Source organism: Primulina eburnea, chromosome 17 (genome assembly GCF_022965805.1).
Source record: "Primulina eburnea isolate SZY01 chromosome 17, ASM2296580v1, whole genome shotgun sequence".
Classification (NCBI taxonomy): Eukaryota; Viridiplantae; Streptophyta; class Magnoliopsida; order Lamiales; family Gesneriaceae; genus Primulina; species Primulina eburnea.
In genome coordinates, this window is record NC_133117.1 from 19386113 (window position 1) to 19411209 (window position 25097).

Genomic DNA, 25097 nt, shown 5'->3' on the forward strand with positions numbered 1-25097 from the left:
TCTTCCCCGTCTCCTACCGAAAAGACAAAGGAGCTGAATTTGCGAATCTGAGACAAGGACAGTGGAACATCGAGGAGTATGTTGCTAAATTTTCTGCATTGCTACGATTTGCACCGCATGTGGCAGGGAACGACGAGGCAGTGGCCGATCAGTTCATCAACGGGTTGAACCCAGATGTCTTTATTTTGGTGAACACGGGACGGCCTAATACTTTTTCAGAGGCATTGAACAGAGCTAAGGGAGCAGAGGCTGGCTTGATCAGGCAGCGAGGAGCTTCCTACAGTGTTCAGGGTCAGAGACAGCCACAGCCTACCGCCGTTCAGTTTCCACCACCTCCTCCTCGATTTGACAGTGGAGCTAGTGGTAGTGGCAAGAAGGAATTTCTGAAGGCTAAGGGCAGGCAGTTTAAGAAATCCGGGAGCAGTTCATCGAGTTCGAGTGGATCTCGACAGAGAGGTCAGGGTTCAGATTACAGTGGCGCTTACTGTAGTTCGTGCGGAGGGCGACATGCCACGGAGCAGTGTCAAGGAGTTATGGGACGTTGCAATATCTGTAGGCAACAGGGACACTTTGCCAGAGTTTGTCCCCAGAGAGGTGCACAACGATTCCGGAGTACAGGGTCATCAGCACCAGTGCCACAGATGGAGAGACATGCATCTTCTGTACACTCCTTCCAGCCGCCATCTACACAGACCCAGCAGAGACCAGGAGGTAGCCAGACAGTGAGTCAACCTCCCAGACAGCAGGCTAGGGTATTTGCGCTGACAGAGGAGCAGGCGCAAGAGGCACCAGATGACGTCATTGCAGGTAACTGTTTCCTTTGCGGTTATCCTGCAAATGTGTTGATAGACACAGGTGCATCCCATACATTCATATCTGAGCATTTTGCATTGAGACATTCATTGCCTGTTGAGTCTTTGTCGACGGTAGTGTCTATAGCTTCTCCGTTGGGAAGTGGTCTGATATCTGTGACTACTGTTAGACACTGTATGCTTCAGTTTGAGGGGCATGAGATTGATCTAGATTGTGTAGTACTTGGTTTAGCTGATTTTGATTGTATAGTTGGCATAGATATGTTAACCAAGTACAGGGCCACTGTAGATTGTTTCCACAAGATTGTCAGATTCAGACCCGAGATGACAGATGAGTGGAAATTCTACGGAAAGGGTTCCAGATCTCGGATTCCCTTAGTATCTGCTCTGACTATGAGTAGATTGCTTCAGAGAGGAGCAGAGGGCTTTCTCGTATATTCAGTAGATCTACTGAAGTCGAGCCCAACATTGGCAGATCTGCCAGTGATTTGTGAGTTTGCAGATGTGTTCCCAGATGAGATTCCAGGGTTGCCTCCAGTTCGAGAGGTAGATTTTAGCATAGACCTTGTGCCAGGCAGTGTTCCTATTTCGAGAGCTCCGTATAGGATGGCGCCTATTGAACTGAAAGAATTGAAAGCACAGTTGGAAGATCTTTTGTCCAAGGGATATATCAGACCCAGTGTATCTCCTTGGGGTGCTCCGGTGCTTTTCGTTAGAAAGAAAGATGGTTCGATGCGATTGTGTATTGATTACAGACAATTGAACAAGGCAACAGTGAAGAACAAATATCCTTTGCCTCGCATCGACGATTTGTTTGATCAGTTACAGGGATCTTCTGTATACTCGAAGATTGATTTGAGATCAGGGTATCATCAGCTCAGAGTTAGAGACGTTGTTATTCCGAAGACTGCATTCCGAACCAGGTATGGGCACTACGAGTTTATTGTTATGCCTTTTGGTTTAACGAATGCACCAGCGGTATTTATGAGTTTGATGAACCGCATCTTTCAGAGATATTTAGATGATTTTGTGATGGTGTTCATTGATGATATTTTGGTATATTCGAAGAGTTTGACTGAGCATGCAGATCATCTGAGAATTGTATTGAAGACTTTAAGACATGAGCAGTTGTATGCTAAACTGTCCAAGTACGAATTCTGGCTGAGACATGTTGTCTTCTTGGGTCACATTATATCTGGAGATGGTATTGCAGTAGATCCGAGTAAAGTTGAGGCTGTGATCAGTTGGCCGAGACCGACTTCTGTGCCTGAGATACGCAGTTTCATGGGTCTAGCCGGGTATTATCGTCGTTTTATCCGAGATTTCTCCAGTATAGCGAAGCCTATCACCCAGTTGACACAGAAGAACATGCCATTTGTATGGTCCGAAGATTGTGAAGCCAGTTTTGTAGAGTTGAAGAAGAGGCTGACTAGTGCGCCTGTCTTGACGATTCCTTCAGGTACAGGTGAGTTCGTTGTATACTGTGATGCATCTCACAGAGGGCTAGGGTGTGTTCTTATGCAGCGAGGGCACGTGTTAGCGTACGCCTCTAGACAGCTGAAGTCGCACGAGACCTGTTATCCGATTCATGATCTTGAATTGGCGGCGATTGTCTTTGCACTCAAGATCTGGCGCCATTATCTGTATGACGAGAAATTTGAGATCTATTCCGATCATAAGAGCCTAAAGTACCTATTTTCTCAGTCAGAGTTGAACATGAGGCAGCGACGATGACTTGATCTGCTAAAAGATTTTGATTGCGAGATCAAGTACCATCCAGGGAAGTCGAATGCAGCGGCAGACGCCTTGAGTCGAAAGGTATGTGCTCTTTCCTTGTCGACAGTAGGTGTATCGAATTTAGTAGAGAATTGTTGCTTGTCTGGGTTGACATTTGATACAGAAAGTAGACCGTTACGACTTGCTGCGATCCAGATTGAGCCAGATCTGATTTTGAGAGTCAAAGAAGCACAGAGAACTGATCCGAGCGTTCAGAGATCGATTGATATGGTCAGAGCTGGTCATATATCAGAGTATCAGGTTAGAGATTCTGTTCTTTATGTGAATAACCGTCTAGTAGTGCCAGAGGTTTCAGATTTGAGACGACAGATTATGTCAGAGGCACACTGTAGTCAGTTTAGCATTCATCCTGGTGGCAGGAAGATGTACAACGATTTGAAGACGCAATTCTGGTGGAAGCAAATGAAGACAGATATTGCAGAATTTGTGTCTAAGTGCCTGAATTGCCAGCACGTGAAGGCAGAACGAAAGAAGTCCGGAGGTTTACTTCAGAGTTTGTCTATTCCTGAATGGAAATGGGATCACATTTCCATGTATTTTGTGACGAAGTTACCTCGATCTTCGCGGGGCTGTGACGCGATTTGGGTGGTGATAGACAGATTGACCAAATCAGCGTGCTTTATTCCGTACAGAATGACCTATCGACACGATCAGATGGCAGAGTTGTATGTCAGAGAGGTCGTCAGATTGCACGGTGTGCCGAAGTCGATCGTATCAGATCGTGATCCACGATTCACTTCTCACTTCTGGCACAGTTTGCAGCAGGCTTTGGGTACGACGTTACACCTGAGCACTGCTTATCATCCCCAGACGGACGGACAGTCAGAGCGGACTATCCAGACTTTAGAGGACATGCTGAGAGCTGTAGTACTAGATTTTGGTACTAGTTGGCAAGATTCATTGCCGTTGTGTGAGTTTTCATACAACAACAGCTATCAGACGAGCATAGAGATGGCACCGTTTGAAGCTTTATACGGAAAGAAGTGCAGATCTCCGTTGTACTGGGATGATATCTCTGAGGTACCAGAGTTAGGGCCTGATATGATTCGTGAGATGACCGAGAAAGTGAAGATCATTCAGAAGATAATGAAGACGGCACAGGATAGGCAAGCGAAATACGCCAATGTCAGACGCAGACCGTTGGTATTTGAGCAGGGAGACAGAGTATTTTTGAAGATTTCACCTTTCAGAGGCGTTGTCAGATTTGGCAAACGTGGAAAGTTGTCTCCTAGATACGTCGGTCCGTATGAAATCCTCGAGAAGATTGGCGATCGAGCTTACAGACTTGCTCTTCCTCCTTCATTATCTGGTATACACGATGTTTTTCATGTATCGATGTTGCGCAGATATATGTCAGATAGTTCTCATGTTATTCAGCCTGACGAAGCCGAGTTAGATCAGACTCTGAGCTATGTTGAAAGACCGATACAGATTCTTGATCGAAAAGAGAAACAGCTTAGAACCAAGATCATTCCGCTTGTGAAGGTTCAGTGGAGTCGTCATGGCATCGAGGAAGCAACCTGGGAAACAGAGTCTGAGATGAGACAGAGGCATCCCGAGCTATTCAGTTGATGTAAGTATTTTGTTAGTTTGATTTTACTGCTTTTATATATACTTGCATGATTACTGGTTTACGAGTTCGAGGACGAACTCCTCTTTAAGAGGGGGAGAAATGTAAGGCTCAAGATTCATTAGTCTTCATTCATGAGAGACTCGGAAAATATGAGAATGCATGTCATAAGATGCAAATAGAAACTATTGCATGAATTATGGAGTTTTGAGCGAGTATGGCCGAAGCTACAGCGCACCCGCGGTGCTAGGAGACACTGCACCCGCGGTGCATTGACAGAAAGTTGGTGAATTTGTGCGAAGCAAGACCGCACCCGCGGTGCGAGCAAGACCGCACCCGCGGTCCTGCAATGATCGCACCCGCGGTCGGAGAATTCCAGAAAAATGCAAGGCATGCCGTGGGCACAGCGCACCCGCGCTCCTGAGCCACCGCACCCGCGGTCATGTGTGGCCTTTGAAGAATGAGCCATGTGTTTTAAACCATGCAATATAGATTATGTGTCTTTCATTCCTTCCATTTCAGAATAAGAGAACCGAGAGATGCTTCATGGAAATCCTTTCAAGCTTTTAGACTAGTAACAAAGATTATGCAACAACTAGAGATCCGATTTTAATTCCGAGCCCGGAATTGTGATCCTTGCAACAAGAGCTAGCTAAGGATGTAAGTATTGTTCATTTTCAGCATGTCTCGAAATATATGTGTTGGAGAAGTTATGATTTTATTGAAGATATGTGTTCTTGAGATTATGAGCATTGTATATTTGCTATCGGGTCGAATTTCAGATACCATATGCGATTGTGATGATTTTTCCAGCATGTATATTTAGTTAAGATGGGGTATATTCAGTATGATATTATGCTTTGATGAGATTATAAGTTGAGGATATGTTGCTGTATTAATTTGGTGGGATTGAGTTGATCAGTACCGAGAACTACGTTGTTATGCCGTCAAATTCGTACCGAGACTGATTATTGATTGGTACAAGAGTTGATGTGAGTTGTTTTGAGATGTATATTGATAGAATATGTCTATACATTGCCATTTCAGATTTGTATTGGCTACTTGGTATTCGAGATTTCGGCTACAACACAGATAGTACGACACGAAAGGTATAATTCATGTGGTCACGGGATTGTACAACTCGATTCAGATTTGATACGAGTTTCCCTAAATCACATACTAGATTGTTATTACATTTGATTATGTAATGTCTTGTTTATTGATTTATATTCGAGTCCTGAGATAGGAGACATTGGCAGATTGGCCAAAACTAGACGTTTCGGTGTATCGACGCATAGGAGCAGATTTGCTCTATGTGTAGACCCTCGATACAGAGTTGACCGAAGTCTAGGAATAAGACGTACCGTCGCCCCGAGTGGTTGGGTAGGTGACAGACCGTATTATTCACACCGAGATCCCTAGAGTAGAAACGAATCGAGTCAAGAACTAGATGTTGAATACGGATTTGTATTCTTTTACATGTTTAGATGTCAATTCATGTTAAATGATATATGCTATGCTTTTGTACATGATTTATGACATTGCATGCATCCTTGTTTTATACTGGATTTGTTCTCACCGGAGTTATCCGGCTGTTGTCGTGTCTGTATGTGTGCATGGCAACAGGTGGGGCAGGATCTGGGTCACGAGGAAAATGAGAGATTGTTGATAGCGTGGAGATCTCGGGCGTTGCAGCTTACTAGTTGTTTGTACTAGACTTGTACTGAAACTTTTAAACACTAGTGTATGATTGTACAAAACGGACTTGTATGTATATTATGTTGTTTAATTAATATAAAGACATGTTATGCTTTAATTATACATTTGAATTAATGTTAAAAGCATTTACCCACATTTTCTAGCAAAGATCCAATTAAATCCCAAAAGAATTGAGTTAGAGCTCGGGTCCCCACAAAGTCTCTGCTACATTCTTGCACTTCCCTCTCCCGGGCAATCTTCAGAGGCATGTGATGAGAAAAGTGCCCTGGATTACCCCTCTTCTGCCCATTCTCCTCGGGCTTAGACACCCGGTCTACTCTCTCCTTCTTAACATCCTCCCTCTTCTGTTTCTCCTGTTCCATATTAATATACTTCTCTGCCCGGGACAATAAGTCCTCAAAATCCCAGGGCACCTTCTTAGTTAATGATTTGAAAAACTCACCCTCCCTCAGGCCCTGGGTGAATGCGGTAGTCTTTGTTTCAGTGGCACAAGTGGGAACTTCCAGAGCCACTCTGTTGAATCTTCTAATATAAGCCCTTAAACTCTCCTCTGGGCTCTGCTTGACCTCGAAAAGACTAAAAGTAGTCTTTTTGTACTTTTTGCTACTACTGAAGTGGTGTGAGAACACCTTTTGAAAATCTTTGAAGGAATGTATGCTTTGAGGGGACAATCTTTCGAACCATCTCTGGGCTGAATCTACCAGCGTTGTCAGGAACACTTTACACTTTTTTCTATCACTGTAACAGTGTAGCATGGCCATGTTCTCAAATCTGGCCAAGTGTTCCTCAGAATCTTCTTTGCCATCATAGTCCTTTATTTTGGTTGATTTAAAATTCCCGGGAAGAGGTTCCCGGACAATGGTCTTTGCAAACGGGCATCCCTTGGTGACTACCCGGGAAGTGCCCCGACTCTCCAACTGCCCTTCCAGCACCTTCATCTTCTGTCTCAACTCTAACAACTCCTCCGCCACAGTGGGAGATTTGGACCCGGCGCTGGACTCCTCGTCCTCTCCTCTTGATTCCTCTTCCTCCCTCACCTCTTGCTCCTGCTCTCGCTCCTGTCTGTTTGGTGGTGTAACATCCTGAGAAATTTCTTTCATGGCCATAGCTTGCTTTACAGCATCAGATACGATCTTCTTCAACTCTTCCGGGGTCATGGTAATGAGATTTGGCCCGGTATTATTAACATCAACTTGTCTCGAAGTTTGCCCTCCATCTTCCTGGGCCCGAGAATTATCTTGGTTGGTTCTTCTGGTACGAGCCATATCAACGTCTTGAACTCAAGGTTTCCACAGACGGCGCCAATGATGTAATCACGCTGAAATGGGTGAGCCGGGTAAGAAGCTCCAACGGATCAGATCTACAATTTATAATGTTTGGGAATTTTGAGTGAGGATAACGGCTGTGATTAATACCTGCAAACAAGAAAGTAACTCGTGAATGGGCGCCGGAGGGCTGTCCGGCGTGGTCACTCCGATGCTTAAGTCAGCAGGTTTTTCAGGCGAACACAAGCAATATTGGAGAGAAAATATGTGTAATGCTTGAGAGTGAAAAGATTTCAGAATCATTAAATGACATTAATACCTGCTATTTATAGTAGAAAATGGGGGTACGTACCTCGATTCTCGTGTCACCTACTAAGTATAGTAAGTCGGTTGCCCATACTAGCTTCTGATGACTTCTAAGACACTCCAAGTCCAAGTAGTTCTGACAGATTTAGACGGCCTGTATCAAACATACTCGAGTGTGCTGCAATTCTCGAGGTGGCCCAGGTAGTAGGTTACCCGGGTAGTTGCGTGAGAGCCCGGGATGTGATGACTGCCCGGGAAGAGGAGAAAGTGCCCAGGTGATTGCACGAGAGACCGGTCTGTTTGGTGAATACTCGGGAAAAGATGTAGTGCTCGGGTTCTTGATGTTTCCCGAGTCATCGCTGAAATGACCCGGATCCTTATGGGGGTATCATGATTTAATCTTCTTCGTTTTTGAATATGATTGGCAGGAGGACTATGACGAATTTAGTGACGTCGATGAACTTTACAATTTCTTGTCTTTGGAAAAGGTGGAATCTCTTGAAGATCTAGTGACAGTTGGTCCTTCTAATCTTGTGAAGGTTACATGATTTCTCCGGTTGATTATATTTTATTTATTTTTATGAGATATAGTGTTTTAGTTTCTCAATAATTGTTTTTCTAATAGGCAAGTTAATGCCCAGTTCCAAATAAGTTTTTATGTCTAATGTTCTATCAGTATTCCCCGATGACCCACCTCGTCCTCACCAGTCAACCTCTTTATGTTATATACAATTGACGAATATAAATCATACTAGAATTGTACGCCATGAGTTAACGTCTGTACCTTCCCTTTTCTATTGACAAGAATGCAAAACATTATGCTGTCGTGTTATCACATTTTCTATTATTTTCAGGGTGTCGGTGCCTCCTGTACAGTTTTAAGTTTGTGATACCTCATGGATGGACCCATTAAGATCAGGTCAAACCAGATTTTGGACCCCTGACCCATCCCCAACGAAGGTAGAAGGCTCATCACAGGCCCATATATTCTTCTATAAATAACAAGTTTGAGTGTTCAATTCATTCATTCATTGCTCCTTCATTATAAACTCAGTCTCTGACTTGAGCGTTGGAGGGGCTACGTCGGGACACCCTCTCGGCCCCCTTCCAACGGTCTCCTTTGTGGTTTCAGGCTTAGATTGAATTTGAGGTTTGCACTCGAACTAGTATCACCTGCTGGAACCGAACCCTAAATTTTCAATGTGTATCACTTGGCGCCGCTGTGGGAAAACTTGAGTTGAGACGTGGTGATGGTAGGCCGAAGAGGAAGCAGAAGAACTAGCTCAGCATCGTCCCTGTAATGTCTCGATCATTTTAAAATTCTAGCGAACATTTTTTTTAAATGCAATGGCCGAAACCATGTCTACATAAATACATAAAATTCGAAACAACATTTTGTAAAATCAACCCACTGGTGAATAAAATAATTACATTTAAAATTATGAAAAGAGCAACCAACCTAAACAATTACCGTTTAAAAATATAAGACATCAAGCATATTAAAACCTGTCAAAACCCTCAACAAAATAAAATCATCAAATATTTAAAAAGTTGTTTAAACGTGTTCCCATAAAATCATAAATTTGCGAAAGAATACAAGGTCTTCGGATTAACGTGTGCCACCAGCTCCGTCCATTCAGCCATCATCACCTCCAGTCTCCTGATCAATATACTCACCTCTGCATCATTCACATCCAGTGAGTCTAAAGACTCAACTGACCTGTAACATTAATAGCAAGTACATATAAATAACATGCAACAATGAAAAATACTGTAATCAACATACATTTCATGATCTTAAAAGCATAACGTAAACATGTCATAGAATATCAAAACGTATCCAAACATGTATCATCATATCATCATATACGTATACATTTTCTTTAATTGAATTCAGTTCATTAGTTGTGACTTCCGTATCAGCTCTAATCAATATATCCATCTACGTATAACCACAGTACTGGTAGACATAGACATCAGCGACACTCTAACCCGTCAACTGATCCTTGGCCTATCATATCATCATATCATGTCAATGGAAATACGATCATCGGGCTCCCTCTGGGTCCTTCTCCCGTAAACGGGATCTATTTGGGTTTTTTCCTTCACGATATCTCCAATCATATCATCGTATACATATATCGTCAGTCACTACCAACTCTTATCCTTAAAAAAACATCATCATTTTCATCACTTATCAAAATCATGCATATACGTAAATTTCTTTTAAAATCAAGCATGCAATGTATTTTCATAATTTCATAAAAATCATATACGTGATACATAAAATTTAAAAAAACATGATAAATTTGTGCTCAGGGCGCTGGCCGGACTAAAATCTCGACTCGGGTGCAATATGACCATAGGAAACATGGAAACCCAAAAATGACTATTTTATCCCTGGACCTCTAAATTTCGATTCGAAGGTTACCAAACTCCTTAAAACATCCCAAAAAATATTTATAAGGATTTGTTAGATGTAAAATCGAGCCCGTTTTAAAACTTATGCGATTCGTTTTAAAACATGGACCAGAGTCTCATTTTAACCTGAATCGAACCGAAACTTAAATAAAATTTTCCTAACTCGAACCATGACTCAAACCTCCATGACCAGCGTCTAACCCACTTATTTCAGACCACTTAGGACCTAGAAACAAGCCTCAAAGGTTGCTGGAATTCTCCTGCATATGCACACAAATTTTCACAGCTTGAGAGACTTTACGATATAAATCATATCTCCCTCGTTTCTTGTCAGAAAATTACGAATTTGCTATCGAATTGAAGAGACCAGAGAGTGCTAAAAATTAAATGTTGAACATATTTCCAGAAAATCAACCTATAAGTCGTAGAAATTGAAATAAAAGAGGGTGACGGGTTTTGTGACACAGAGATTTTACAGCTTGTGCAGTTTTACGATAAAAATCATATCTCCCTCGTTTCTTATCAAAAAATTATGAATTTGTTATCGAATTGAAGATAACACAGAGTGCTACAAATCATATATTGAACACATTTCCAGAAAACCAACCTATAAGTCGCAGAATTCAAAATAACCGAGGGTGAAGGGTTTTGTGACAAACTTCAACAACAAAACGATCGACCCTCGACTTAACCCATCTAACCATCGACTCCAATCTATTGACACCCTCTCACCATCGTGTACAGCCCTTAGAAACACAAAAATCGGCAGCCCCTTGCACATATACAAGAACACGTGAGTTTTTAACAAAACGAATGCACATTAATGTCAATTCTTGCATAAAACCGAAGCTTCAACTACCCGAAATAAATCCTCATGCATTCATATACATATATATATATGCGTGAATGAAGAGAAAACGAAGATACATGCGCGCCTTTGCAATTTTATGCGAGAAAACTTGAATGAATGCATGTCGGGGAGTCACTGGAAAAGCGGGGATGCTCTTTTCTTGAAGGAAAATGGAGAAATGAAGGCTGCTGTATTTTTCTTTGCCAAAATCGAAGGGCAGATTCTGAATGGAGGGGAAGGGACGGATGTTATGTAGGAATTAGGTTTTGGGTTAGTTTAATACATTATTTAAATAAGTAATCAAGTGATAATGAGCCTTAATTTGGATTTTAAAATATTAAAATGAATTGGAGCTCATTAAGCTTAAAAGTAGGCCCATTAAGTCGAAACACAATCCCAAAAAATATTTCGTTTAGGTAGGTTTTTAAAATTATTGCCCGAGCCTTCAAAAAGTCTTCTGACTCGCTAAAATTCGCGTACCGATTAAAAATACGACCTGGTGAGAAAAAGTACCCACCAAGGCCCATTTTCGAAAACACCCTTAAAAAAACTCCATACTAATTAATTAAATTAATCATTCCATAAAAAATATTTTTTGAATATCCCCGATCTTCGTTCCTTGATCGAGTGCGAAATGCAACTTAAAACTTTAATGCGTGAAACTTTAAATAATCAAGAAATTAAATATATATATATATATATATATATATATATATATATATATTCATGTTAATACCATGCATTTAATGTATTAAAATAATTTAATTAAAATACATAATAAATTGATAACTTGCATGCGTGTGGTTTACGTGGAAGTTCAAATTTTTTCGGGATGTTACAGTCTCATCCTCATATGAGACCCGAGCAGTCTCGTCCTGAGACGAGACAGGAACAACCTCATCCTGAGACGAGGGCCGAGCAGCCTCATTCCAATGAGAATGTGGAGAACCTGACCCTGGAACAGTTATGCCAATTCATTAACAAGACAGTAGACGAGGCCATGAAGAGGAACCAAGAATGTATGTTTGCTGAAGAACAGCCCACTCGCCAGGAACTAGACGAGAATGTGGAGGGTCGTCAGAGCAAGGTTGAAGATACGCGGCCCTTCCCAAGCAAGGAAAAGCCGGAGATGGAGGAGATGTGGATGGAGATAAGAATGTTGAGGCAGCAATTGAGAAACAAAATTCCAGCGCCCAAGAAAGAGAGTCCTTTTTCCCACGCCATTTTGGATGAAGGGCTTCTCCCAAGTTTTTGACAGTCAAGCCTGGGAGAGTATGGATGGGCTTACTAACCCAGAAGAAATTTTGGGGAGATTTTAGAATGCAGCTTTGTTACATTAGTACTCAGATGGAGTTGGGTGCATGGTGTTCTTGGGCTCGTTGGTGAGATCCGTCCAGCAGTGGTTTAATACGTTGTAGACCAACTTATATACGGTCTTCCGAGGATTTTTCCACTTCTTTTTTGTGTAGGTTTGCTAGTAGCAGAAGGCACCAAAAAAATACCTGAGCTTGTTCGTGATGAAGCTGCAAGAAGCCGAAACTTTGCGAGAATTCATCTAGCGTTTCAACAATGCAGCGCTGGATATACCAACTGCTACCCTTGACATCATGATAAGTGTCTTTACCCAAAGACTGAGAGGAGGGGAGTTCTTTAAATCGTTGTTCAAGAAACCTTCATCAAGTTATGATGATCTGTTATCTTGGGCGGACAAATATGTAAATCAAGAAAATGTCTAGCGGCACAAGAGGATGGAACAGCGGCCTGGGGGAAAGGGCAGGGGACAATTCTCATCCCATGTTCCTCTGAATAGGAATCTTGACAAGGTGATGGAGGTGAGGGAGCCTGAGAGGATGTGGGAGAAGTCGCAAATGGTTGAGAGCAGTGCTAGATTGCCCCCGCGGGACAGACAAGAAGGATCCTCATCCGGGAGTCGATCGAGGTCTCGCCCATCCCCTAAGCGAGGTCCAAGCTCGCCATGGATAAATCAGAGGGTCAGGGAGCAGAGAAGGGAAAGTCGAGGTCAAGATGTCCCTTGGGAGCCCGTCAAATCGAGGAGGAGAATGATGAGGATAACCACCCTATGAGAGGAATGATTCATATGATCTCGGTGGGCGCTACTGATGGGGAATCTGGGCAAGCTTGAAAAGCACACGAAGAACGTTGGAGAGTTTTGAGATATCCAAGGGTACAGACTTATTGCAAGACCCCGTCATCAGCTTTGGACTGGAAGACTTTCGAGGCGTTGATGCGCCACATAACGATGCCTTGGTGGTGACGGCCAATGACAGGTTAATTCGGTTGGGAATAAATCTAGCAAGTTGACTAGGTGATGTGTAGAACCCGTAAATCAGTAGACGTATAAGCCATGCATAATTCTATTATTTTAAAAACTTAATTGACTTCATTGCATGATTATTTTAATGCATTTCTTTGAAGTTAATTATTTATTTATTCAGTTCAGTAGTTGATTTTCAGCATTTTAGTTATTTCAGTGAGGCCGGACCGGAGTTGGAGTTTGAGATCGAATTTAAGATTCGAGAAATATTTCCAGGACTTACTTTAGCTAGCAAGTAAGTTAATTTAAGTTAAAAGGAAGGTTTGAGGATTTATTTTAATAACTTGAGGTGAGTAGGAAATTAATTCAATTAAGCTCCATTTATTAAAGGTTTTATTTACTAAATTATTTAAGGGATTAGTGAGGCTTTGTAGAGTTATTAATTATCAACTAGAGAACAAAGTTTCCCCTTCATTTTATTTCATTTTTTGGCCACTCCCTTGGAGATGCAACAAATCCTTTGCCAACTCATCTTTGACCCATTCTTGATTAGCTTGAGTTGTTAAACTTTTTAATTATTTTGTTCCACCTTAATTAATAAATGTTAGAGCATTATCCTAACCTATTCCTAGTCTAGATTAGCAAGGAAATTTCGGCCCCCATAGTTGCTAGAAGATTCATTCCCAACTCACCAACTTTGACCATTTCCTTGCATGTAATTTGTAGGATAATTCTAGGATTTTTGGGAGCACAATTTAATTAATTATTAGAGCTTATCCTAGACTAATAACCAAGCATTTTCGGCCACCTCTAGTCTAGGTGCATCCAAGAATAAATTTCTAGAAAACAAAAAAATTCAAAATTCAAAAACTAGTAGACTTGGTCCTTGATTCTCCCATTTATTATGGCAACCACTCCCTCACTCCCCTAACCATTTCTCCCCCCTCTCCATTTCGAAATTCAGAGCACTTTGAGAGAAAAAAATCGTGAGTCTCTTAGCTAGAAATAAGAGAGAAAGCGAGAGCCAAGAAAAAGGTAGAGAAGCGCTCCGTCTCCTCCGTGCCGCGTCGTCTTCGTTTCATTCATTTTCTTTCAAAACTATTCAAGGCATGTCTAGATTCTTTCAAACCTCAATCAAGTTATATTACCATTTATTTTTCAGTACATGATCATGTTTATTCAAGCAAAAACCGAGATGCATGTACAAACATTTTGAATCAAACATGCAGATTTTTCGAATTCTTGAGCAGCTTTACGGTTGTCGCTTGTTGTGATGTTTCAGGTGGATGGCTCGACTCCAGGCTCCCAAGGCGACTCCTAGACACGTAATAGGATGCATTAGGATTGTGTTTGTCCATTCATGCAGTCCCCATAGCGCTGGAAAATCAGAAGTTGACAGCAAATTCCATGCGCCCACTTATGCTATTTTCGAAAATCTGTTTTGAGGTCAAGGGGATTGGATCGGATCTTGGCTGCCCTAAGGGCTCTTAGCCATGGTTGGATCGCTCCCCTAGCATGTCTTAGACGTGACTAAGTCGCCCTTTTGGTGGCTTGGTCCAGGGCTCATCGGTTTTTAAATAAAACGTCAAGAACAGTCCCCCTCCCCTCTCGGCCCTTCGGTTTGACAGCTTGTGTGAGTTTCGAATCGTGTGGTTTGGTGTGGATCTTGGTTGGCCTATGGCCCTTAGCCACGGTTTACACCTTGCCCCTAGATGTCTAGATCGTGCCATGGTCAATAAAATGGCCACTGGAACGACACGAGACATCGATCGAATTAACACACTACACACGCATACAAAATGCACTCTCGGTAGGAGCTTTGGTTTGTTGCTGGTATGGTTCGAATTGTGGCTGGCCAAAAGCCCTTAGCCATGGTTCAAATCATTCCTTGGGATGTTGGTAAGGGTCTCTGGTCGGTGGTTCATGCCCCAATGACCGATAGGCTCGAAACCAACACAAGACAAGCAAGTGCGCTGCTGCTGTATTTTTGACAGCAAGTATGCTGCTGAATCAGAGGCGTCGTTTGAGTTCTTGGTTGGCTTTTAGCCCATGGCATTGGACTGGACAGTGCCTCATTGAGTTAGGAAGGTCATGTTTTCGACCGTTCGTCATTCGGATCATTTTTGAGGTCAAACGAGAATTTACGGTGCGACGTGCCAAATTGACTCTCGAAAGAGCGTTTCACGTTTTGGCCTCCGTTTCACATGAATTCGACCCTCATCATTTTAGGAGCATAATTTCAGTATGTTTAGCGTATTTTAATCATGACGTGATGACGATTCAGTGTTGGTTCGGGTTGGTTCGGAGTCATGATTAAAATACGGAGTCGTTAAGCGTAATTGTCAAAATTTTCAAACTTTAGTGCATCATTCATCCAAGAGAAATCTATTGCATATTTTATGGCATATTTAGGTCGCAGCGAGCCTGGGGACGATCCATTCCAGTTGGTAAAATTTCAGGATATTTTCATTATCGTCAGTTAATTATTTTACGTGCATGAAAACAGAAAATGATTATTTTTGAGATTTATGCGATATGGCTTGTGGTTCATTCACTATGTGGGAGCATTATTTATACGGTCGCCAGTGACCGCTCAGTTCAGGTTGGTACCACCCGGTCGCCAGTGACCGATCAGTTCAGGATGGTACCATCGGGTCTTCAGTGACCGCCAGCTCAGTTCCAGGCTCCTCGATAGTCAAGTACCGATCAGTTCAGCTTAGTGCAGTGGCCACGGGCGTAAAACATAATCTCAACAGAAAATTTTATCAGTTATTTCAGTACAGGCTCCAAGGAGCAAATATTTTTACTGTGATTATCAGTTCAGTTATGCACGTATTATAATTGCTCAGATCAGTTGATTTTCAGCATTAGTACAGATTATTTTCAGTATGCCTCATGACATGATATTTTACCCCATGCATATTTTTTTTTACTTCAGATTTTACTCGTTACTTGCGATATGCATGCTGAGTCTTTAGGCTCACTAGACTTGATTGTTGTAGGTACTAATGAGGCCAGGGCCGAGGGCGGGAACCAGTGAGCCAGCTTGGGTCGGCAGTAGTGGCACCCGAGGACCTCAGTGGAGCAGTTGTTATTTTATTCCGCAAACAATTTTATTAGTCGTGGATATTTTTAAATTATGATTTTTGGCAAACTTTATTTTCTTCCGCTGCGATATTTTAAACTTTGAACGTGATTTAACAGTTGATTTTATGAATGAGGCCATTTAAGTTCTTTTAAAAAGAAAATTTTTAATTTTCCGCAAATTTTAAAGCAAGAAGTTTTAGGGCCTTTACATGATGTTATAGTAAATGGATGATGAGTCCAAATATCGATCCCACATAGACTATTATTTAACTATTAAGATTTAAATTATTCAATTTAATTTAGGCAAACAATAACAAGTGATTTGGAGAAGATTTAAACTAATTAAATTAAACTAGATTAAGATTAAATTTGCAGAACAGATTGGAACTTGGAGATTTTCAATTTCAACAAAATGTCCGGGAACACACAATGGTACCGAACTTTGATTATTGCCACGTATTGGAATTATCTAACTACGGATTATTCAACGTCTTAATTTAATTCCCTAATTCAACTATAAATCTATTTCTAGATTTTATAATTCTATTTTCAGTTAACAGTACAGTTATTTCTAATTAAATTTAATTAAACAAAAACATTTTTATCAATGATGGAATCACAGCTGTAGCTAAAATTGCACATTGAAACCGAACACTATTTCTAGTCGGTTTAACCGTGTGTTGATTAATATTTTTTGAAGCTAAATTCAATCTAATCCCTTTTGAAGCTAAATTCAATCTAATCCCTTTCGAGTCAAGATCGAGCAACGAACATGAAAATAATTGGTCAGATTAAATGCAAGTAAATTACGCAAACATTAATCAATAACATAAAATTAATTCATAAATCAAATAATCCAATGAATGAACAAAATCAATAGTTTGTCTCTATCGTGGTCCCGATAACAAGAAAAACTATTCCATAAATTCAAAACTAGAAGAAAATCTAATATTCGAATTCATGAATAAAAATAAGAAAATGAAAGAGGAGAAAATCTCAGTGATGGCGCGCGAATCTTGAGTGTGAAGTGCGTTTTTCTCTCCTTTCTCCCAAGCCGCATCCGTCTTCTCTCTTGTTCCAAAAGTGTCAAAAAGTTCCCGCCTATCTTAGGTTTTGTTTTCTCTTTTATATTTCCTTCCAAAAAGCCCACCAAACATGTTATTTTCGAGCCCATAATTAATATATTCCAAGATTTCCAAAAATCTGCGCCAAATATTAAGCTGATATCAAAGGCACGGACCCTATGTATACCTCTGGGTCAGGGTCCATGCCTCTTCGCTATAAAATTCTATCCGGGAAACCATGGACACAGACCCTGTGTAAGGATCCGGATTGGGGTCCGTGTAGACTCTGGAGTTATCTTATTTGGGCTTCTATGACACGAATCCTTACACGGGGTTCTTGTAGGGGTCTGTGTCGGCTCTTTATGCTATTTCCTATTTTTGTAGGTGTTTCTGACATGGAATTGCGAAGCTTGACTTTCTTTCACTTTCGTTGGCTTTTATCACTTTTTGGTCAAACCTGCAAATCACAATAATAAAACGAATTAAGCGTAAAACTCGGAATAAAAACGCCATACAAGCAAGAATACGACAAAATAAAATCGCTAAAATGCTATAGAATTCCTACTTATCAGCCACCATTGCCAATTATGATGTGGCAAGGATCTTTATTGATAATGGAAGCTCCGTAAACATCTTGTTCAAGAGCACGTTGGATCAAATGAAGGTGGAAGGATTTGAGTTTGAGCCGGTCTCTACCCCGCTATAAGGGTTTGCAGGACACGTCATCTCGCCTTTGGGTCAGATTTTTCTTCTTTTATCCTTAGGGACTGATCCTCGGCGGGTATCAAATATGATAACCTTCACTGTGCTGGATACCCCGTTAGCGTATAATGTAATTTTGGGACGGCCAGCTCTGAAGGATTATAGAGCCATAGCTTCCACTTTCATCAGAAACTTAAGTTTCCTGTGGGAAAAGGGATTGGAATCTCATGTGGGACCAAAAAAAAGCACGTCGGTGTTGTGAAGGGGTAGTAAAGGAAGAGGGAAAGAGAGCGTGGGTGGAGGTTAATATGATTGGGAAAGGAAGAAGTGGGTTACCTGTCGCAAAGATGGAGGTTTAGGAGGTGGTGGATGAAGAGCCCGAGGTTATAATGTCAGTGTAAGGTCCAAAATACGATAATTCAATCCAACTGCATGCAAATCTAGGAAAATGACTAATTAAATGATTTTAATGCATTAAATTAATTATGATATGCATGATCACTTGTTTAAATTAGGGTTTTCTGTTAGAATTCATAAAACTGTGTTTTATGAGCTGTTCAAGATGCGATCGAGGAACGGAGACCGATGACCATATATGGGAAAATATTTTTATTAAATAATTATTTTTCATTGTTTAATATATGTTATATGTTGTGTGGTGTTTTCGAAAATGAGGTGATTTTATACGTCGAGACCTGTATTTAAACGGTATTCAATTTTCGACGAAAATATGGACTTTTTGAGAACTCAGCTAATATTTTCACCAAATTTCCTAAACAAAATAGTATAAATATTAAATAATGGGCTTAGTGAGCTTAGTATTCCATGATAAATGGGCCTAAGCTTGCATTTGTGTTTTTAATTAAAATAAAAGCCCTAAACTCCACCCCATAAACCCTTTAAACTCACACCCCCACCCCAAACCACTAGGACAATTTGGCAGCACTCACATTACACGAAAACTTTGAAGGAAAATCACGTGGAGTGAAGTAAAATCAGCAAGGTCCTTCGTTCGTCGACGTTCTTTGCATCTGAACTTGTTTTTCGTGCTTAAAATACCCAAAGGCACGTCTTAATTCTCTTTTTTCTTATCTATGACATCATAATATATGTTTGATTCTTGTTTGCATAGATAAATAGATACACTACCTTGTATTTTTGTTTTTATGGTTTTATATGCATAAACATAGAGTTTTCTTTTCTTAAACTCTTGCTAATGTTGCACCAAGAGGCTGCCTTGGCAGGGACATGAAAAAGGAGCAACTTCAGGGTGTTTAAGGGGTTTTAGGAGCCACGGTTCAAGGAAGGACAACAGCTAAGGGAGGTTGCACGATGGGGAGGGTTTTACTCCACCTAGGCCACAATTTTGAAGGATAAAGGGAAGGGGGCTGTGCGGGGCTCTTTCAAGGGGAAGGGATGGGCTCGTGAGGGTCCTAGCCACAAGCCAGGAAGGTCCACGCAAGGCTGGAAGGGCAAGAAGAGAGGAGGCGCACGACTAGGACTCTTCCTAGCTACGGCAGAGATCTTGGGGAGAAACGTGCATGGGCCATGGGGGCTTTGTCCAAGGAGATCCTAGGGGGTTCGGTCAGTTCCTAGGAGGGTCGGTCAGGGGCTGGTCCAAGCAGATAGGGTCTAGGCTCGAAATTTTGGGGGGTGGCATGAGTTCGGGTTCAATCCACATAGGTCCGAAAATTTCAGTAGCAAATTTAGGTTGATCAGGGCCTTATTTGGCTTGGTTTGTGTATCATAAGATATAATTAGGTGTTATTAAGCTTTGGTACAAGTTTGGTAAATTTTGGTTAAGTTTCGAGTCCATACGAGTCAAAACCGGGATGTACGTCTAAGTTTAAAAACAAATCGAGAAATCTATCAAAAAACTAAATTTTAAGCCTAAGAAATATTTAAGGGAGTGTTTTAAGGTAATAGGTTAAGTTTGAAATGATTTGGGACGTCGTTTCGAGGTCTATGGATAATTTTGGAAAATTATGCTTATAGGGGTAACACGTCATTTTACACCTAAAGGTTGAGACATCATGGCAGTGCCATGAATGCTGTAATATATGTTAAAACATTTATTTTGAATGGTTATGGAATTTTAAGATGAAACGCTAATGTTAAAAGATATGTTGCATGTTTTGTTTAAAAAGAAAAAAATGATTTATATATGCATGAATTTTTATAAGTGATGGAAATATGAAAAGTTGAAGGAGGCGAATTGATAATGACTAATACGATGATACGATGATATGATAATATGTAAGGTCAAGGCTCAGTTGAAGGGTGAGAGTGTCGCTGATGTCCTCGTCACCCGGTACCATAGCAATACGTAGACGGATCCATCGACCTTCAGCTAATACGAAAGTCACAATTAAAGATCTGAATTTAATAATAATGAAAACGTTTACGTATATGATGAAAGGAAATATGATATGATATGTTGAAAGGAAAATGTTAAAGTTTATGTTCATGAAAAGTTATTTTATTAAAATTATTTTCACTGTTCATTGTGAATGTATATGTATTACTTGCTATCATAGTTAAGGTTTGCTGAGTCAATAGACTCACTAGGTGTAATCAATACAGGTGAGCGTGATATTGATGTTACTGGAGGTCTTGATGGTTGATCTTGTTGGACTGAAGGTGCACACAACCCGAGGATCGTCCCTAGTTTTTTCGCAAATAAAATAAGTTTATGATTTGCATACCTTAAATATTTTTATGACTTATGATGCTTTTGAGATATTTTTGAGATGATGTTAGAGTTAAGTTTATTTTTGAAATAATGTTAGTTTATGTTGGTTGTGTTTTACGATTTTATATATATATATATATATATATATATATATATATATATATATATATATATATATCTTTGTGTGTGTGTGTATCTATTTCGGCCGAGATGTGGTTGAATGAATTAGGAAGGAAAAAAAATTCTAGTACTTTTTAAAAACAAACGAGTAGTGGACGTTTCAGTTGGGGTCCGATAATAAGACACTCAAAATAGCCCCTGACCTTGACCTGTGGGTTAAGGAAGAACTCATTGTGTGCCTACAGGCTAATTTCAAAGTATTCGCTTGGTCAGCCCAAGTACTTAAAGGTAGAACCCCGGATGTCGTAGAGCATTAGTTGAATATCTTTCCGAATGCTCGTTCTGTGAAATAGAAGAAAAGACACTTTGGGCGCGAGAAAGAAAAATTTATAAAAAGAAGAAGTGGTAGAGCTACTTAATGCACTTCGATATCGAATGACGTCCTAGTGCCGAAGAGTTCAGGGAAGTGGAGGATGTGTGTGGACTTCAAAGATCTTAATTAGGCGTACCCTAAAGATTGTTGTCCTTTGCCTCGGATAGATCAGTTGGTGGACTCCACGGCTGGCCATCAATATTTGTGTATGTTAGATGCTTATTAGGGGTACCACCAAATCCCCTTGACTGTGGAGGACCAAGATAAAGTAAGTTTCATTACCTCTGAAGTAACCTTCTGTTACGTGGGCATGCCTTTCGGACGCAAAAATGCTGGAGCCTCGTATCAGCGATTGATGAATAGAGTATTTTCTGAGCAGGTGGGAATAAATGTCAAAGTTTACGTGGATGATATAATGGTAAATTCAATGGACTTAACCCAGCTCATACCTGACTTAGTGGAGACCTTTTCCACCTTCAGGTTCTATGTGCTGAAGTTGAATCCTCAGAAGTGTATCTTTGGAGTGAAAAGTGGGAAGTTTCTGGGTTATATGGTGACAGAGAGGGGGATTGAGGCTAACCCCGAGAAGGTCTGAGCTATCCAAGATATGGGTTCCCCCCAAGGACCCAAGGATGTTCAGCAGTTGACGGGGAGAATTTCCGCGCTGTCAAGGTTTATCTTGATGTCCGCTCACAGAAGCTTACCATTTTTCTGTATTTTGCGTAGGGCGAAAAAATTTGAGTGGGGTTCGGATTTCGAGAAGGCTTTTGAAGAATTGAAAAAGTACCTTTCTTAGCTTCATGTCCTGGCCAAACCGGCAGTGGGTGAGCCTTTGTGGTTATATATATCTGCCATCGAAGGAGCTGTAAGTTCAGTTCTTGTCAAGCAAGAGGGATCAACTCAACAGCCAGTCTATTATGTTTCACATGCGCTCAAAGGGGCAGAGATATGATACTCAGGGTTGGAGAAGTTGACTTTGTCTTTGGTAATGACGGCAAGGCGCTTGAGATCATATTTTCTATCTCATCCAATTATGGTGTTCACCAACAGTCCATTGGGTAGAATCCTAACTCATTCAGACATGTCTGGTCGCTTGGTTAAATTGACCATTGAGCTGGGAGAGTATGATATCCGTTATGAATCAAGGCAACTATTAAAACGCAAGCCTTATCCGATTTTTTGGCTGAGACCGTGCATAAGGAAAATGAGGACCTTGGAAGGTGTATGTTGATGGTTCTTCTTCAAAAGATGGAAGTGGGGTGGGGGTAGTGTTGATTTCACCAGTTGGAGATGAAGTGAAGTTGGCTATAAGGTTGGATTTTTCGAGCATCCAAGAACGAGGCAGAGTATGAAGCTGTATTGGCATGGCTTCGAGCGGCCAGAAACGTGGGAGCTACCTGAGTACTTGTTTTTTCTGACTCACAGCTGGTAGCGCAACAGATGAAGGGAGTATATGATGTAAAAGATGAAAAACTTATCGAATATTCCCAAGAGGTGGACAAGGTTAGAGAGAAGTTTACAGAGGTCGTGTTTGAGCAAATCCCCAGAAAAGATAATGAAAAGGAGGACACTCTAGCAAAAATAGTCAAAACAAAAGGAAGTTGGAAGACTCGGGATATAGTATTTCATGTCGAACTCAAATCTCACACGAGTTCGCCTGCAGTTGAACAGGAAGAGGAGGATTGGAGGACTGTCATAACTGCTTACTTGAAGGAGGGAAAGCTTCCTGATGACCCTAGGAAAGCTCGTAAATTGACGATAAAGTGTTTACGTTATGTGGTAGTTGGAAAAGTTTTGTATCGAAGATCCTTCGCAGGGCCGCTCCTTCGATGCTTGAGTTATCAAGAGGCTGATTATGTGCTCCGGGAAGTTCATGAGGGGATGGAAATCACTTGGGAGCTTATGCTTTGGCAAGGAAAGTGTTGATCGCAGGTTATTGTTGGCCCTTAGTGCTGCATGATGCCCAAGAATTAGTGATGTCCTGTGATAGTTGTCAACGTCATGCTCGGTTGCATCACTAGCCGGCCGCGCTGATGAAGATTATCGTAGACGCTTGTCCTTTTGATCAGTGAGGAATTGATATTGTGGGGGGTCTTTCCCTATTGCTTCCGCTCAGAAAAAGTCTTTGTTGGTAGTAGTGGACTATTTTTCGAAATGGGTAGAAGCGGAGCCTTTGGCTAGGATCACCGAGAATGATGTCTTGAAATTCTTGTGGAAGAGTATAGTGTGCAGATATGGGGTGCCCAGAAGACTGATATCCGATAATGGAAGATAGTTCCAAGGAGCTAAGATCCAAGCCTGATGTAAATAGATAAAGATCCAACAAGTCTTTATCTCCGTAGCTTACTCGTAGAGTAATGGGTAGGTTGAGGTGACTAATCGAACACTACTACAAGGTCTAAAGGTTTGACTTGGCAACACTAAGGGCAATTGGGTGGACGAACTACCAAGTGCCTTGTGGGCATATCGAACCACTCCAAGGGAAGGAACAAAAGAAACTCCTTTAATTTTAGTGTATGGTAATGAGGCGGTGCTCCCAACTGAAATTGGATTGGAATCGGCAAGGGTAATGTTCTATGACGAAGATAATGGTGTGAGACATGTCACTGACCTTGATCTATTTGAAGGGAAGAGAGAGGCAGCGAGCATTGGCATGGAAGCTTATAAAAATCGTATAGCTCAATCCTATAATCGTAGGGTCATTCAAAGAAGCTTACAAGTGGGTGACTTGGTCCTGACGAAGGTACAAGAAGAGCAGAGAAGAATGTTAGACCCCAAGTGAGAGGGTCCTTTCAAAGTGATCGAGAAGCTTAGTTCTGGAGCCTATTACTTGGAGAACGTGCAAGGCAAGGCTTTAAAGAGACCCTGGAATGCTTATCACCTTAGGAAATATAATTTTTGATTTTACCGTTGATGTATTTCATTTTTAAAATCTGTCATATGTAATCAGTTGAAATTCAATAAAGCCAAGTCCTTCTATTCAGTTAATGGATGTTGTTGTATTATGAGGGTGATAAAAATTAAATTTTACCTAGTTGGGCTGCGCCTAGTAGAGGAGAAGAGTTAGGGTGATTAAAATTAAATTTTACCTATTTGGGTTGTACCTAGTAGAGGAGAAGAGTTGGGGAGAAGAAAAATTAAATTTTATGTACTTAAGCTGTGACTAGTTGAGGAGAAGAATGATGGTGATAAAAATTAGATTTTACCTACGTAGGCTGCGCTTAGTGGAGCAGAAGAGTTGGGGAGAAGAAAAATTAAATGTTAACTACTTGGGATGCGCCTAGTAGAGGAGAAGATTGAGGGTGATAAAAATTAAATTTTATCTTCTTGGGCTGCACCTAGTAGAAGAGAAGAGTTGGAGAGACGAAAAATTAAATTTTACCTACTTTGACTGTACCTAGTAGAGGAGAAGAGTTAGGGAGGAAAAAAAATTAAATTTTACCTACTTGAGCAGCGCCTAGTAGAGGAGAAGAGTCGAAGAAAAGAAAAATTTTATTTTCCTGCTAAGGCATCGCCTATTAGAGGAGTCGGAAGGTGAAGAGGTGAAAATTTTATTTTACTGCTAAGGCATCGCCTAGTAGAGGAGTCAGAAGGTGAAGAGGTGAAACTTTTATTTTCCTGCTAAGGCATCGCCCATCAAATGAGTCAATGCAAGGAAGTAAAATTTTATTTTCCTGCTAAGACATCGCTTAGTAGAGGATTCAGAAGGTGATGAAGTGAAAGTTTTATTTTTCCTACTAAGGCATCAACTAGTGGAGGAGTCGGAAGGTGAAGAGGTGAAACTTTTATTTTCCTGCCAAGACATCGCTTAATAGAGCAGTCAGAGGGCGAAGAGGTGAAACTTTAATTTTTCTGCTAAGAAATCGCCTAGCAGAGGAGTCATGGGTGAGGAGGTGAAACTTTTATTATCTGGGTTTCGTCTAGTAGAAGAGAAGTGGTGGGAGAATGAAAATCATATTTGTTGAGTTGAGTTGAGCATGACAGAAGAAAAGATGTGACGAAAGGGAAAGAGCTTCGATAAGCTCGCACTCTAGCCGATTTTAT

General features: G+C 41.0%; 1 protein-coding gene across 1 annotated transcript; it reads left to right on the forward strand.

Annotated features, from left to right (window-relative positions):
- Positions 1-23317: 23317 nt before the first annotated feature.
- Positions 23318-23835, forward strand: LOC140817930 (uncharacterized). The gene is made up of 2 exons (XM_073177721.1): positions 23318-23356; positions 23479-23835. The coding sequence occupies exons 1-2, from the start codon at positions 23318-23320 to the stop codon at positions 23833-23835; spliced, it is 396 nt and encodes a 131-aa protein (XP_073033822.1).
- Positions 23836-25097: the final 1262 nt, after the last annotated feature.

What these genes read in the sequence shown, in the direction of transcription:
- LOC140817930 (XM_073177721.1), top strand. Translation starts at nt 23,318, where the DNA reads ATGGAAGATAGTTCCAAGGAGCTAAGATCCAAGCCTGAT. An exon ending in AGCTAAGATCCAAGCCTGAT is followed by an intron (nt 23,357 to 23,478) that starts GTAAATAGATAA and finishes GGCAACACTAAG; the next exon opens with GGCAATTGGGTGGACGAACT.